At 39.3% G+C, this 18031-nt stretch overlaps 1 protein-coding gene across 2 annotated transcripts in view; it reads left to right on the top strand.

Annotated features, from left to right (window-relative positions):
- The window catches only part of wwp2 (WW domain containing E3 ubiquitin protein ligase 2), a 56694-nt gene that overhangs the window by 8345 nt on the left and 30318 nt on the right, over positions 1 to 18031 (top strand). For both annotated transcript variants that reach the window (XM_028448768.1, XM_028448769.1), the window contains exons 4-9: positions 174 to 295; positions 1401 to 1538; positions 8828 to 8906; positions 10747 to 10907; positions 13652 to 13889; positions 14714 to 14803. In XM_028448768.1, coding sequence (XP_028304569.1) covers positions 174 to 295; positions 1401 to 1538; positions 8828 to 8906; positions 10747 to 10907; positions 13652 to 13889; positions 14714 to 14803 — 828 coding nt within the window. The remainder of the gene's footprint in view (positions 1 to 173; positions 296 to 1400; positions 1539 to 8827; positions 8907 to 10746; positions 10908 to 13651; positions 13890 to 14713; positions 14804 to 18031) is intronic.

Here is an 18031-nt window from a genome sequence, read left to right as displayed (position 1 = left end):
TGCAGATATTAAGTATTGATTTTGGTGTAAAAAAAACCCCAAACTATTTTTAATGAAAAAAAAAAGAAAAACAGGTACCAACCTGGAACGATATAGTATGCATTTATACATTTTATTGGTTGGAAAAAAAAAAAAGGAGGATTAGACTTGAAAAAGTATGTTGTGTTTGGCAGTAATGTGACGCCACAGAGTCATCTGGACCTGAAGCTGTGGAGCTGCCACACCTTAAGAAAAGAGCTTCTGGGCAGTGCCACCATTGATCTGCTGGACACGCTGCGCACCCACGACGGCAAAAGTAAGAATGCAGAAGTACAAATGATAATTGTGTTCCAGCTGTGCTTTGAATAAAAAAAAAAACATATGCACCATTTCTCCTCCCCACAATAAGATGCCCTGATGTAACTCCTGTGTCCTCATATTAACTAACTTGAACAGTTAGTCCTGATGGATCTGCTGATTGACTCTATTTCCTCTGCAGAAACTTTTTCCTACTTTGTGCTATATCATGTACAGGCAAGCCAGTTCTAAAAACTTTGGTGTCTGGTGTCCAGATTTATAACACAGAAAAAAACATATAGAGTCAAATAAAGCTGTGTTAATGCACCAGTAAAGAACTAAAAGACATTGCGGCGACTGGAAAATCTCAGTCGACTACAGATGCTCATTGTGTGTTACATGATTGATTGGTAGCAATAAGATTAAACACATTGGCCAAGTTTGGGACTTCAAAGAGTTAATTAAACCCACCGGCAAAAGTGCTTTCTTCCAGAGAAATGCAAGTCTCTCCTTCAGTTTTTTTTAACAAATGTTTGAATCAACTTTCATCAAATCTCCCCTCCTTTTGCTTCTTAGGCCTTCCAGCTACATCTTTTCTATTATGTTCCTTGCTTCAACTCTCCCCCTATTACAATGACTGAACCTTCCAGCATTATTACTGACATGAAGAACTCTACCTGCAGACCAGACCATTTCCATTTTGTCAAAACGCCCAGCTTTTTCCTCACTTATCATCAGTACCATCGACTCTTAGCTTACAGGCTGCGTTCCCCAATTTCTAAAAAGTGTTGTTGTCATGCCAATCCTTGGAAAACCCAAATTAAACTTTGATGACATGAATAATTTCCAGCCTGTATTAAACTTCCCATTCCTTTCAGAAGCAGTTTTTTCCATAGCTGCCTTACATGAACCTAAACACACCTGAAGACTAATAATTTTTGCTTTATATACCAGATTTATAAAAAAAAATCTTTTTTAGCTGCTTCCTTATTTCTACCTAAAAATAAACATGTTGCTATGTTTTCGTTTTTTTCTTGATTGTTCTTTTTTTAACCATCAAACCATCAACAATGGCCCCATCCTCTGACCTGGACGTCCTCTGTCTGTGCTCTTGCTCCCCCTAGTGGAGAACGTCCAGCTGAGTTTGGTGCTGCAGACGGAGAACAAAGGCTCAGTTGTAGCAGGAGGCGAGCTCAACGTCTGTCTGGACGGCATGGTTGTTGATTTGGGCTCGCTGCCCAATGGCAGTGCGGCAGTAGACAGTAAGTTCCTGCAGTGCTGCACGCGCGCCTGCAAACACGCACGCACACAAACACTTTAAGTATGTGTGTTTTATAGTGCAGCTCTTCCTGTAAAACATTTAGTGACACCAAGCTGCGTATTTTTATTAGAAATTATTGCAACACACACACACACACACACACACACACACACACACACACACACACACACACACACACACACACACACACACACACACACACACACACACAAACGGCTCCCACAGAAGTCCAGACAACTTGGAAAAAGGAGGAGGCACAATATTAAGCCATTTCTGCTCCTGTCACTATTTCCTTTCCTGTTTCTCTTAATTAATCTCTGGTAAAGCCAACACTCACACTCACACTCACACTCACACTCACACTCACACTCACTCACTCACTCACACACACACACACACACACACACACACACACACACACACACACACACACACACACACACACACACACACAGTTATGAATCTTTCTATACAGTGGTGCGTTTGTCTGTTAGTAATGAGTTGTCTCTCTTTTTACTTAGAAAAAGTCAAATTTTCTTCTTTTTGTGAGTAACTCGTGTCTCATTACAATGTTGAACATTTGTTTAATGTGGTAAATGCACTTAACAATGATGGTGCTCAGTCACGTTTTTAATAGTTTAAATGCACCAGTCACTCTGTAAGACATTGACCCACAATCACACACTCTGACACAGTAAATTATACCACTGACCTTATGATTGAAAGACATTTGATACGGCCTCCTGAGATGTGCTGCATATAAACACGTCAAACCACTAAATGGAAACGATACATTACATTTAGAAATAAATGTTTAAAAAATATCTTTGCTAAGGTCCATGCAATGACTGTACACTTGATGATTATAATGACTGTTTCTATCAAGTTATTTTAATAGTAGACATGTTCTAATTTTGTTTACCTATACTTTTACATATAAAATGTCCCCACTGATAGTTATAGTTCAATTTCTGTTTTCTAATAGTGATATGAAAAAAGTAGTGAATGATAACCGTTCTGTCTAATTCACAAAGTATTTAACCCTTTAAATTAAATAATAATGTGAGGGATGTAGTATCACATGTTATAGTCGTCTAATGCAACCTTGGGGTCAGGATCCCATTTGGGGTCATGAGACACTGGGAGGTTGTCGCCAGTTGCCTTCAAGAAACTAAGAATATTTTTTGAACAATTTAAGCCCATTTTTTCTTATTTATACCCTTTTTCTGGAACTACACCAAACTTGCCGTATTTTAACCTATTTTCTTCACTTTTTCTTGCTGTATTTTCGCTCCTTTTAATGTATTTTTGCTACAATACTCCCATTTCTGACACTTTTCTATCAAATTTTGTTGACTTTTCTGCACATTTTTAGCTCTTTCAAGACATTTTCTGCACTTATAAACCATTTCCACCACTTTTCCCACCTAATGTCTCATATGTTGACCCAATATTGTCACTTTGAACCTCTTTTCACCATATTTCATGCCCATTATTTGCCAGTTTAAACTAATTGTTCCTACTTTTTACGTTATATCAACCACCTTCAGGTACAGTGGGGGTCTCCGGTCTCTGGCACCTTTATATTGGGGGTCGTGTGCTGAAAAGGATGAGAATCACTGATCTGATGGATAGGAAATGCCCCGTAACACTGTAATGTTATGTTATGTTATGTCATTGATAGATGATAAAGCATCAGTGAGTTTAGCTTACAGCTAACAGGAGGAACCAGTCATGAGTGATTACTTATATTGTATTCATAAAAGCATTCTTGGTTTCTTATATTGGGTCACATTAAGGGTCCCATTACACCAGTGGTTCTCAAACTTTTTTGGCTCAAGTAGCCCCGCTTCTGATATTTTTAAATTCAAGTACCCCCTTATGTCCGATTACTACATTTGGCTCATAATACTGTGAAAAACAACTATAGAGTATAATGATGGAATACATGGGCAATAACACATAGTTTAATGAAAGTTATTTTGTAAATAAGTGGAAAGAAACAGTATTTAGTGCCTCCTGAATAGATTCATTTCTATAGTTTATATAATTTTTTCGGTCAACTCCCGCCTGATTTGAGAACAAGACATGCCTTTGTTTTTTCAGTTCATGTTCTAATCAAGATAATTTTTCATCATTTTGTGTGTGTGTTTGTGTGGGGTGTGTGGTGTATTTTGTTGTTGTTTGTCTTTTCTTTTTACTACTCAGTATATTTTTCTGTTATTGTCGTTTTTATGTGTTGTTGGTTTTATTTTAATTATTTTCTCTCAGTGTGTGTGTTTTTGGTGTTGCTTGGTTGTCAAATTCTTATCTGCACGTCTAACGCTGTAAACTACAATTGTCTGCTTCCAAGTGTGGAATAGTAAATTGGAGCAAAGGAGGAGAAATCACACAAACTTTTTTTTTTCTCTCTTTATGATATTTAGTCCACAGCTGCACCGTGTCACACCTGACAGCACTTAAAAAGCATGTCTATGTGTATATTTATTCTTCTCAGCAAAGCCGTGGTGTAAGTGCAGAGTTCCTGAGCCGGTTTGATTCATATGTCAAACGCTTTTTTTGGTCTCCCTGAGAATCACATGTAATATATATCATCACACCCGTAGCAACTTAATACCATCAGGATTTACAGACTGTAGTGTGTACAACTGCAGGATTTCTATCGCACCGAACATTTAATCTTTGCAGGCAGGCAGTGCTGCTCACGAACCAATGGAAAATCACTTTGTAGCGCACAAATTTTTAACATGTCACTCACTTATCGACTCTCGAGTCAATCGTTCTTTCTGATTCATTTTACTTTCTTTTATTGCTCTTGGAAGTAAAGCTGTAAGGTCCTTATAGAACATAAACTGTGCTTAAGCTCTGCTCAAAAGTGAAGTTGAGTCAAATCATGCATCACCTCTCTGTGCGACACACAGGGCTTTTCATTGAGCGCCACACTGAGCCCATAGTGTGTCCTGCTGAATGAACACAGAGTGAGCAGTGAGGGCTCAGACCTGCTCGGGTTGAGAAAATGTGTTTCTTTGTGTGAACGCTCTGCTGTATAGAGAGGTGAAGTGAAGGTGTGTGTTTGTATGAGTGTACTGTTGTATTCCATATCCTCATTAGCACACTTGTGCACTTTGTGTACAAGTGGAGGGCGGTTTTGCAAGAGCTCACTCACAAAGAAGGTTAGTGAAGCTCCTATAATTGTGCGGGGATTAGATATATTTTAGAAATAAGATGATGTTTACTGCAAGTGAGGAAAAAGGACTTTTTGTAAATCTAACAAGACTAATTTTTGTGTGTCTTTTTATAAACCTAATGCAATCAGATTTTAATATGAACTACTTTTTCACAACTTTTATTGTATTAATTATACACTTATTTTTCCCTCTTACTGCACTGTATAGAAAGCTTTAATTTGATAAGTTTCCTATCAAAAAATGTTATTTGTACTAGTAAGGTAATTTGTGCTGTATGTGACTATAAAAACTGAGAGCAGTCAAATGACTTTCAGTTTGTTGAAATTGTCTCTTGTTTAAAGTCAAACACTCTTAAATATCTTCCCTGGGGGAAATAGTTTGTGATCTGGGGTCTCACTAAAGTAGATTTTTGGCTGACGTCTTTGTAGAACAATGGGATGGTTTCCATTGTAGCTGTCCTAATGTTGAAGTGTCTTTACGTTAGACCAGGGTTTTTCCTCCTTGGGTTTCTGAACCCATGTGGGGTCGCCTGGAATTCAAATGGAGTCGCCTGAAATGTGTAGTATTTAATAAAAAAAATAATTACCGGTACATTTTCAATTTTTTAAATATAAATCTTTTTCAAATTAAAACACAACACAATTATAGACTTTCACTTTCCCAAATATAAATGTAGCTCAAATAAAATGCAGTATGAAATATCTGAGGTGGTTCATCATAATCCTGGCTACTTTATATTTGTAACACAGTATAATAAATGTGATCAAAACCTTAACTCTTAAAAAAAATGTGGCCAGAAATGTGTAATATCACAATGGGGTCACGATCCAAAAACAGGTTTGGGAACCACTGGGTTAGACGTTGGTTGAAGCTCAGCAGCTTTAAAAGAGAATAAACACCTTCTTGGTAGCTTTGTTGTCATTTATAGTGTAATGCATATTTTCACAGAAACACACGGTTAATGGTGAGACGCATACAGTCCACATGCTTTTAGTTCTTTATTAGGGGCTTTAGTGTTACACTGAGTGAAATATTCTCTCATGTTACAAACCTTATGATGTAAGTTTGCAGCAAAGACAGCTGATTCTAAACACACACAGATTGTTGAGTTTTCTGCAACCCCTGCAGTTTCCAATAAACATGTCTGCAGGTCACAGGTTAACAATAAATGACCGAAGCCCTCTCTCGCCCCACATGTTTCTTTACTTGCCCCTTTGTTTGAAGACCCTGAGTTCACATAATTGCCGACATCAGGAGCGCTTTTTTTCTAATTTGTTTTTCTAAAATACGTAAGTGGGCCTCATTGCTTGCAGATCGGCAGCACAATTGCCTTCTGTGATCGGAAAGACACGTGCGTTACACTGAGGGGGTTTCCTCCGCTGACTGGCAGGGGCAGAATGATATGTTTTTTTCTCTCCCTGAGTGCATGTGTGCGTGCTCGCGTGTGTGCCTTTTGATGTATTTTGGGGTTGCAGAGTAGAAACCCAGTGTTTAAGCTGGGCTACTTGTCTTTGTGTGGAGGTGTGTTTTTATTGTCCAGTGAGTGTGAATGCAGCTGTGTTTTACATCCTGAGGACGTGTGCCCGAGCTTATGTGAGCCGTCTGAAAACACAAAGTGAATTAAGGTGGGAGTGTGTTGCCTTGCGCTGGTGTTATCACCGTGAACGCAGCTCAGTTGGTTCAGAGGTTCGACTCACTTCCACTGGAAGCTTTGCTGAAACACACCAACACACACACAAACAAACATGCTCTTCATAAACAAACCCTCTCATTGAAAGATGGTGGGAAACAAAAGCCAGCACAATTTCAACAATACGTTCACTATTGAGTATTCATGCTTCTTTGTTGATCAGCTGCAATTTAACAAAGGGAAGTGTTTATTCCCCACGGTGTAAAATGAGCCTCTGCAGGATTAAACAGTTGCTGAACATTGAGTTTTATTTTGCGTTTTTTAAAATGTACCTGATAAATAAACCAGTAGTTACATAAATGACAGTCTGTATTTGTCAGAGTTATCCATCGCTTGTCTGGGGTAAAGGTTGCCACACAAGTCCATTAAAAGCTTTCACTCATTTGCAATTTTGCACGGTGGTGTTTGATAGCTCAGGTCTACACGACTACATGTTTGTATTTAAAATTAAGCGGAAATTATATCAAATTAATAAGACATAAGGAAAATATAATTTCTCTGCTTTTTAGGTGGTGGTAATTTATAAATTGTCAGATTTGTTGGAAAATAAACAGAATAAAGCACAAACTTGCGTGCTCACCGCTCCCCCTACAGAGAGGTAAAAGTACTTTATGTGTCCTCTTCTTATCTTCAATTATGTTTTATGTCAAATCAGTGAGACAAAATGAAGGTATAGCCTCACATAAATGCATTTTTCTGTGTAAGGGGAGACCTGTAACATGTCTAAAAAGGTGACAAATGGTGGGATAACATTTTTTTGGTCTTCTACTTTGGTTTGTTTGCTTAGCAGAGACTCAACTTCTCGCTGTTTACCCTCTGATTTAGTCAAGAAATATGCAAATTCAGCTTTTTTAATTGTTAAAATGATTGAAATCATTTTAAAAAATCAAATGTGTTGAATACTTAAATGGACAAAAAAAAACATGTTTTGTAGATTCTGGGTTTTTAGCACTTTAAGTCACTGATATTTGTGCCCCTGCCTGTCAGAGTGTCAGGGTTGACAGGTAAAAAGCCTCGCTCCCAGCTGCACAACGGAAACATGTCCTCAGTTGTTTTCTCTGTAGTTTAGTTGTCAAGCTTTTCATGCAGTTTGCTCTTTTGCACTTGCAGACACGTACCAGGTCAATAATGAGACCCGGTGCATGGGGTGGGGGCTAAGGTGGGCTATGACACAATGATTTCTCCTCAAGATCAGTGTTTATTTATTCTCTACGTCCAGCAGCTCTGCTCACAAGAAGCTCTTTCATAGCCACAACACAGCGCTCCCTCTGTGCGTCCGTGTGCGAGGCAGATTACCTGTTTGCCTTCAAAAGCAATGGTGTGCATGCGGATAAACAAGGCAGCCGTTTGGGACGATCATGTTTTGGCTGTGTGAGCTTCAGGCACACAGAAAAGTGGTGTGTTTGAGGAGCGAGTGAGTGTTAATGAAAAACATGTTACAGGCCTGTGGTTTTTACTCATGTATAGTCACACAAGCAATGCAGACCACTGCTACATCCAAGAATGAATGGTCTCTATTAAACAACCGACTGTTCCCCGATTACTCTAAAAGGATCTAATGCAGTGGTTCCCAACCATTTATGGATCGTGACCCCTTTTCAATTTCACAATTTTCTGACAATCCCAAAATACTTTTTCTTCTTTCTAGAATTAGCGTTACAAATACAAAATCATTGACAAATTGCACCATCTCAGGTATTTTAGTACTTTGAAGTAGATTTGTAATTGAGAAAGTATAGAATACAGTTGTTTAAGATTGTATTTACATTTTTAAAATAATTGAATAATAATAGAAATTTAATATTAAAAAATATTTTAATTAGTAATATTTTTTTTTTAACCAATTACTAGACATTTCAGCTGACCCCATTTAGATTCCAGGCAACCTCAAGGTTGAAAAACACTGATCTAATGTCTACTGACACACCCACAAAGTGGGTTTAATCTCACTATGATCATTCATTTTCTGCCGAACCGAAACTTAGCAATGAAGCCACACGACGGATGTTTGTGTCAGATTGGAAAAAAAAAATAAAAATTTGTACCCTTAGGTTTTCAGTTAGGTTTATATAGAATTGCAAAGAATGGACAATATCATATAATATTTGATATCAATGTAATATTCTACTGATATTCAGTGCTTTACTAAATTATTTTAGATTTCTTCATACATCTGTGATTGTGGGTCATATAAGGCTTGTGTTTGTATAAAAATAAAGTTCAATCAGTACTGCTTCAGACTGCTCATCAGATTTTTGGATTAAAATTGAGATTAAATATTATGGGTTTATTCTGTTTTTATACTGTGAAAGATTTATTTATAATTTTTTTGACAGTTTGTCCGAAGATCTTTTAGAAAAGCCCTAGTTTACTTTTCTTTTTGTGTTGCAGAGATTCATCAGTCGGAAAGGCCAAACCTGAGGAGAACGCAGAGCGAAGAGACTCCCAGTGCAGGCAGTTCACACAGCAGGTCGGAAAATATACACACAGAAGGATACAAAAATACAATATCTTTAATTTTGTCAGGAATCCAGAAACTGACCAAACTCACTTATTCATCTGAGACCTAAAATACATGGCTCATGTAAACACAAGACAAGTGAGTTATGCATTCCTTTAAAAAAAGAAAAAAAGCAGCACAACACGGAGCTCTTAAGGGATTTTTTTTTTTTTTTTTATCATATTATAACAGTTAAACTGATTTATATGTGAAGCTTTATTTGTGGCTTCATGCAGAAAAGCAGTTTTTTTTTCTGTGCCTTTTTTGACTGTCAGCTTCCAAACTTGTGCAGATATTTGTGGTAATTGGAAAAAAAAAAATACCAGCACAGAAATGAACTTATGCAACCTTTTCTTTTTTTGAAGAAGTCTAAACTAAGCACACATAAGTAAAGTGAAACCTTGAGAAAGCATAGTCATCAAATAAAATGGAAAAATTAATGTAATGGGTCTAAAATAGGAGGCCAGTACAGTCGGATAGTTACAGCATGTTATTACCCCCTGTACGTGTGGTTTGGAATGGTGAACCAGCTTCGTCTTCGATGTATTTCCCCTTTATACATAACGGGAGCATTAGGCCCATGCAAGGAGTCAATATCTCAGGGCTGAGCTGCAAATAAAAATAGATTTCATATATCATCATAACCTTTAGCATTGTAGAAATTTACAATATTTGATCACCTGCCACTTTACTTTCTAATAAAGATAACAGACTTGTGTTTTAGATTTTTTGTTGCATCTGAACGTATGATAACAACACTGTTTGATAACACTCTCTTCTCTTTGTGCCCAAGTTTTAAAATGGGCAAAGTAAGAAGTTGCTACTAATACCTGGACATGTGAATTAGCAGCATGCCTTCTTAAAGTGATTATCCAGAGGATGAAAAGAGAGAGAAAATTCAAAAAGAACGTCTCGATGTCCCTCCCTAAACAGCTCCACTTCCTCCCCCTGCCTCTGCCGGTCAATCTACCAGAAGCTACATCTCTACTTTATAGCGGAACATAACAAGGTCGCATCGGGTACCGCCATTTTTTTTATATTTTGTTCAGCGCTTTGAGATGACTGTTGTATTTTGCGCTATATAAATAAAGTTGAACTGAATTTTTTCGCATTTCAAAAGAATGATACATGAACATAGATTTCTCAGAAACTCCGGATATGAGCTTTAAGTTTATCAGACATCAGTGAAAAAATAAACCCCTGCTATGAATGCAACAGTATTTAGTTTGTTTAATAAAAGGACACCAGACCAAGAAAAGTACACATAAAAGACTTTACCGACATCACACTGCAGGTCTTAATAGTTTTTGTGTGCTTTTTGTGTGCTTGTTCATATTTAAACATGAAACATGCTTTCTATCAGTTTGGAGTATGAACGGAATGTGACCCGCATGCGCAAAAGTGGTCCTGAGGTACTCTGTGCGCACGCACTGTTTATGAAAGTAAATATGGAGGAGTCTCAGCGTGTGTGTGGCACTGATATGTACAGTATAATATAATATTTATTGGTTTTAGGAATTAACTCTCCCTCCACCGTCTATTTTTCTACTTACATCCTCCACCGGGGTCAGCGTAAAGGTCAGATAGAATGTGACCTGGCAGTTCAGACACCAGTCGCATTGCAAAATATTAGATGTGTATCGTATTTATATCCACATATGAAACTAGCCTGGGTTGGATTTGAAAAAAAATTGTAATTGTACTGTTCACATAGACATAAAAAAATTTGATATGGGCAAAAAAATTGGGATTGACCTGCAGTGTGAACACAGCCTTAAACACCTTTTTTTTCTTTATTTGTGACCTGCAGGAACAACAGGCTTTCAATGGGGGGTTCGCAAGGCGAGTCTCCAGGTGGCTCCAGAGGGACGGCGCTGAGTAACGGGGAGCTGACAGACGAGCAGGTTGGCCCGGGGGCATCCTGTCGCCGCCGATCATCAAAGAGTCACAGGAGTCCTGATAATGGTGCAGGTATTTTACGCAGGCTTATGTTTATGTACTGTATAGTGTACTATATTGATATATAAACATATGTGGTATGTATGATTTGAAAGATAAAGACTTGTCTGGTTTGGAAGTTAAATAAGGCTTTTGTACAATTAGCCTTCAGCAACTAAATGCTGCTGCTAGTACTTGGTATTGAAATTGTCTCAATAAAATGTATTAGCATACTGTATTTAATCAGATATTTAATATATTTATATAATCATTCAATAAATATGTTTATAGTGACAAATAAAATTCCACTTCATGGATTTCTCTGTTCATTAGACTTCAGTGGTTTCTATTTAAATTCTAATGGAGTCAGAACCAATCCAATTGGTATCTGAAAAAAACACATGTTAAGAAAACTTTAGGTTATTCACATAACCCCGGTTCTATGAGTGAGATGTCTCACTGTGGGATATGCGCCTCTGCGGTATATCACAGAAGCCCTTTCTCATAAAGCCAACCTGATTGGCTGGTGAAATGTATTCATCCGCCACAGGTAGTCCTACCACTACTAGAGTGGGCAGAGAATACATTGGCAATCAATAAGCAAACCTCTTTGTCACTCAGGCAGCAAGAAGGGTTGTCTTTGTGAGACATCTCACTCATATTACTCATAGAACCGTAATTAGGTAAATGACCTATAGTTCTATTTCATAACATTCGTTTCAATGTTCACTGTGGGATTGTTGTAGCTCTCGTAGTGCAGACAAGCTTATCGCATGCTACACTAGCCCGCAGGGCAGAAACAAGCCGATCAGAAAAGGAGAACCGCCCGTGCCACACATGGAGTAGAGACATCCAGATGGTAAAACCGGACAAAGGTGAATGGCGCCGCACAAATACCCTGAACAGAACACATGAAGTGGCCAAACCCCGAGTCGAATGTGCACGCTAGCCTACAGGCAGCGGCAGACCCTGACTTGAATAAGTCAACGCAATTGCCTCCACTACCCATCACCGACAGGCGTTGCTTAGTAACAGGCTTCCCCTTACAGGGCGGAGCCCAAGAGACGAAGAGCTGATCACTTACTTTGAAGCTCAATGTCATATCCAGATTGAAAAACAGTGTGCACTCCGCGGTTTCATCCGAGACAAACAAATCCACCTCGGCCCGTGCATAACGGGCCCATATCTGTTCCACTACCTCTGGGTGAAGCCTCTACTCCCCGTAACACGTTGCCCCCTGGATAACTGCGCCTGTGTTCAAGATCCCCGTGATATGTGTCGCTCTCAGCGAGAGGAGGCGACCACAACTCCACAGGATCAGCCTGTGCGCCAGCAGGTGCAACTGACGGAAGCGCAATCCACCCTGACGGTTGATGTACGCTACCGTGGCCGTATTGGTCCTCACCAGGACATGGCGGGCCGTGAGGTACGGAAGGAAATGCCTCAGCACAAGGAACGTTGCTGAGAGTTCCAAGTATTTCATAAGGGAGCGCTGAAGATCCGTCTCACCGATTGTCCCTTGTGTACCGTGCCCCAGCCCGTAAGGCAGGCGCTCATCATGACGAATAGCGCAAGACATGCTGTGAAGGCCTCCACCCTTGCCGCCAAAAGGCACGCCATTGAACGGCACTGAACATAGGGATAGATCCTATACCGGTATCAACACGCTCTTTTTCATGTTTATCACAAAACCTAGATCATCTAGGTGACGTAGCAGGATACGTGTGCGCGCCCCGGCCTCCATCTCTGATTGTCCCAGAAGCAACTAGTCATCCAGGTATGTGGCCAAACAGATGCCCTGCCATCTCAGCGGGGCCATCACTGCTTCTGTGCACCGCACAAACACCTTTGGGCTAAGAGACAGGCCAAAGGGGAGGACCCGGTTCTCGTAACATATCCACTGGAAAGTGAACCGTAGGTGCTTTCTGTGGATTCCAGCTTGGCCCCGCACCAGTATCCGTCTCCATCCTGTCCACAGTGACGAATTCGGCACCGAGAGGGGAAGAGAGGGCTCCCTCCTCTGCCAGGCTGACTTCTCGTGCCAGCCACCTGCGGAGACTCTTCATGGTGAACGCAGCGTAGTGGAGGCAGGACCCGGGAGCGTCCAGGGCCTGCTGGGCATGTTCCAGCCCAAGGCACCTGGAGCAGACCTGGTGCATGTCACGCTCAGATATTGTCTTCCCATACATTGGGAGAGAAACAACAGAAATTGCCCCCTTGTTCAGCAGCGAGAGGATTTCCTCCTGCAAAACACGATTCCCCTGTATCCCCCGTTATTCTCTTCAGCACCCACAGCGGAGCAGCGATCTCGGCCCATTTTTGGAGGAGAAAGAGGCCGCCTGCAGTGGCCTGTCCAGCCGAAGACCGGGGTGTCAGTGGTCGGTTCCTCCTTGACGGCCGTGGGGGGTGTCAAAACAGTGAAATTTTCCGAGCGTAGGGCCATGGAAAAAGCACTGGTTGACCTAGTGGTCACAAGAAAGGATACAACCGCAGCGTCCTAGGTAGGGTCTACCTGTGGACAGTTGAGCTGCCGCTGCGAGAAGCTTCCTGATTAGAAGAGGTTTTTGAAAGCCAATGTATTCTCCGCCCACTCTAGTTATAGTGGGTAGGACTACTTGCAGCGGATGAATACATTTCACCAGCCAATCAGGTTGGGTATGTCCCATAGTGAGACATTGAAACGAATGTTATGAAATAGAACCAGAATCTTTATGTGAACTTATAAGGCACAGCTAGTCACCTGTGATTGTGTATTTCTTTTTGCTCCTTTATGCCAGATAAAGTGGAGTTAAGCTCCAACGTGCTGGAGAACAGTCGTGGCGGAGTGGCTCGCTATGCTCCTCCTCCGTCTTCTCCATTAAACCCATCACCGACCATCAGTAGCAGCACTAGCTCTCCAGTTCATAACGCCACGGGTACAGGTGCACCGGGAGAGTCCAGTCCTAACGCCGCCTCCGGCACTGAACAAGCCAGCAACAACACCACAGAGTCCAACACTGACTCACTTCCTGCAGGGTAAGATTTAACACTTGATGACATCCTTTCTTGAGTATTCAGTTTGAGCATCACTTGTTTAGTAACAAAATGCAACTAATATTAAAATTGTGACAAAAATGTAATGAACTAAAATAAATTGATGCCACCAAGATAATATTTTTTTGCTAAACTTTTTCTGTATATTGAATGAGTGGGATATGACAAATTAATTGCCAATAGGGTGATTGTGGTTTAGTACTATTGTACTCTGCTGTTCCAAATCATCAGTATGAAATGCAGAAATTTCACTCGCATGTAATAAATACTGTAATCACTTATTGTTTTACGCTGTAATAAAGCAATGTCTGATCGCTCTGTTGAAAATAAAAGCACCTCCTGACTTTATTTTGTTGGTTTTGTAACCAACATTGAAAAAAATTAAACATTTAGAGTTCCAATGATTACTATCAATTAAATGCACATGTCTCAGACCGGCCTTATAATTGTTCTGAAATAGTCAATTAATGTGTAAATTCAGATTCTACTTGTAACCTGAAAAGGAAAAATCATTCATTTTACCACAGTTATATTTCCATATGTTAATGACAGATCATGCCTATACTGCTTCACAGCAATAACTAGCTTGTTAATGGTGACCATAATGTTTAGCAGGCCTTTGGTAAAAAAAACTAGTTTGAGACCCCTGGTTATTGAGTTGCTGCTTGCTGCATGTTGCATTAAGTGCTTACAGCTGCATGAATTCATCTACATTCAATATTCTGAACTGGGCACATTTCAGACTCTACCTTTCCTGCTTTTTCTAAATGGATTTTTAATAGTATGTGTTCTTTTCCTCTCTGTAGCTGGGAACAAAGGGTGCTGCCTCATGGCCGAGTGTACTACGTCGACCACAACACCAAAACCACAACCTGGGAGAGACCACTGCCTTCAGGGTACGTCCATTAATAAATTTACCCACAGTGCAAGTTTTCATTTACAAAATCCAGTAAGAAATTAACACAATGCAATAACACGGTTTAATTAATATCACAAAGTTGAACTGTGTTTTTCTTATTCTTTTAGATGGAAGAAAAGATTATTTTTGGTCAGAACCTGCAATACATGTGCAGGGTTGTATTGTGCACTGTCCCACTTTGGCTTTGTTGTTCTTTAAGAAAGTTTCACTTTGTTGGGGGAAGGTGGACTGCAGTCTTTGCCAATGTAAGTGTTTCATTGTTGTGTGTTCTGTCATTCAAACCCAGAACACAGTTTTCTACATCTCCACCTCGTGCCAGACATCAGTCTTTAAACGACGTTTTTACTCGCAGTGATTATTTATTGCTCTCAGTGTATAACAGGGTGACAAAGAGAATGATTGGCTGTTTTTAGGGAAAGGTCACCCCCGTCATTTTCCCTGCAACCACCCCCCCTACCTCCTCCTCTTCCTCAGTTTTTCCACCTGAGAAATGAGAGCGTAGGGGCCTTGAGAACAAAAGTTCTTTCTTTGTTGCCACATGTACCTCCATCCAGTGCCGTGTTGGCTGCTGCAGCGCTCCTTCAGAACAACAATTAGAAAACGAATGCTGAGCTGAGGCTCTAGATGAGCACACCAGGAACTGTTTAAAGGTTGTGGGGGGTGCAGAGGGAGGATGGGGATTTGGGTGTATGGTAGTTAGGCAATCAAAGTTGGAAGCAGAAGTAATGAAAGCCATCCGAAGGAGGGCTGAGCAGAGTCGCTCCGCACTTTGTCAGCAAGTCTAGTTGATGCTTTTCACTTTCAGCCAACAGAAAAACCTGTTGCCTCTTTAAAGTAGGTCCAGTTACATTGTATCTCTAAAACTTGATTTGATTTATCTCAAACATTTAAAAAAAAATCAATATAAAGCAATCATTGCTCACTTAAAAAGAGCCCCAGCTATGTTTGAGAAGAGGCAGAAAGAAGCTTAACGCTTATCATATAAAGACACAACAAAATACACACAAATATAAACAAAAACAAGCATTCATAGGCCTACCTACTGTATACTTGCATAACATCAACATCCACTTGTCCACCTACCCATCAGATTCTAGTCCTTGTACTGATTTAATAAGTTTCACTTATAAAAATAAATGAAATTTATTTTTGTTGTTACAACTTTTAAGTTTAATATTAAGACCGTTCCAAAGAGATACCCCACAAATTGAGATGCACATGGTTTTGAAAGTAGTCCAAAATGTTCTCTTTCTAAAGTTCAAGTCTCCCTGCAAATCATACTCCCTTTGTCTACTTGAAAAAAATCGTAATACATTTTTTGGCAGTGTTCTGTAATTAGCTTTATACATAATTTGCAATGTTTTAAACTTAATCAAATTAATAACTTTAATTTCTTTAGGCTTTAGAAAAAGCTGATTATTATGGTCCAGATATCCTGCATGATTTATTATTCTTACCATTCTATTTTGCAAAATACATAACTTTTCTAGGTTGCTTTTGTATGCGTTTCCCCAGATTTCAACACAATATGACATATATAGTAGAATTATTGCACAGTATAACCATTATGTACCATTTCTTGCTTCAGTTTGAATCTGGTTTTGTTCACTATTCCAATGCTTCTTGAGATCTTTGTACACAAACACAGGTTAGAGTTCATTAGAATGGACCGATGGATGATTTCTTCTACCACTCCCAGGTCTCATGCAGCAATTCAAACCAACAGCTTTCGGGCCCTCATTGTACTTTTATATAAAGTATATATTTGATGATTAATGATCTTAAAAAAAACAAAAACACACACATATATATATCTGCCAGGCTTTTGGATCTAAATCCGTTGTGACATGACTTCAAACTGCCTCTGTGACATGCATTGAGCAGAGGGTTAATGACGTGGCTCGTACAATGACATAACTCACTTTAGAGACTCAAACAGGCCGCGTTTGGCTCCACATTCATCTGTGGCTCTAGCAAATAAGTAGCTAGTGCTAATATCAAAGCAGCACCAAAGTATATTTTTCTTCAGTTTAAAGGATGCTTAAAGCCATAGTGGTAAGAGAGACAACCCATCAAATTAATGACTCCCTTCATTCCTACGACTGTCCTTAAGCAAAAAGTGGGAGCCCACTCTTATGGCGGCCTGATCACAAGGAAAAAGAATGTGGTTGTCATTTACCAGTTTCTTCAGTTTCTCTCAGGTCACAAACAAAAGCTGTTGAATAGTTCATGGTGTAATTATTATGACATTGAACATGTGGGATCAGTTTGGATTAGAGACGGTTACATGTCTACACTTCGGAGTGCTGAAAAACCTTTTACCAGATGCACGAGTTTATGGCCACAAAAACACATTTACAGTAACCAAAAGGGATCGCATCCAGAACCGTAAAGGGAGTTTTAATTATCTGTCTGGGTCACCAGCAGCGGTTACGTTTTTGTTTTAATACAGTATCCGGAGCTGTTTCAACGGCAGCCTTTGTTTGTTTGAGGCTATATTGAACATGTATATGATGTTCGTACCCAAACAGACTCCAATTACTGTTTGAAAAGCTGTTCTTTGCAGGGTTGGAAATTGCGCATTTAATTTAGTGGGGATTTGGTTTGACCGGTCATGTTTGTAATTCCTCTAAGATTGTGGTGTAACTTCAGTTTTAGACCTCAAATGCCATTTTTAGTACTTACTGTTCCACTGCCCTAAAGAATTTTGGACAATACTGGTAGAAAATAAACATCTTTTGGTTTTCAATATCAAATGTATCTAACATCTCTGGAAGAGTAGTTAAAAAAGACTGCTCTAAGACTACTGTAATTTAACCTTTTGGCTAAAATTAACAACATGATAATGCTATATCTAATCTTTTAACTTTACCATTTCACTTGCCTTGTGTTTTGTTGTTGTTATGTTTTTTAGTTTTTTTGCATTTAATTGCTCGGTTTCTCATCCTTTCAAAAACCATTCCTTAGGAAACCACATTTCTACTTTCTTCTAATTTTCTGACTTTAAAGACTAAATTTATTTTGGCACATATAATCAAATCACAATGAGTGTCACTCAGTCAGTTTTATTTTAGAGAAAAAAAAAACATTGGGAAACATGAAAAATAATTTTCGAATGTTTTTAACATTATGTGAATGTAAACTTAATGGCACATTAATCATATGATCCAAGTCGTTTTTTTTTTTGATTAACTGTTTCACATAA

The sequence above is a fragment of the Gouania willdenowi genome, chromosome 6 (genome assembly GCF_900634775.1).
Source record: "Gouania willdenowi chromosome 6, fGouWil2.1, whole genome shotgun sequence".
In the NCBI taxonomy this organism is placed as follows: Eukaryota; Metazoa; Chordata; class Actinopteri; order Blenniiformes; family Gobiesocidae; genus Gouania; species Gouania willdenowi.
Note: the sequence above shows the minus strand (reverse complement) of the source record. Positions and strands in the feature narration are given on the sequence as shown.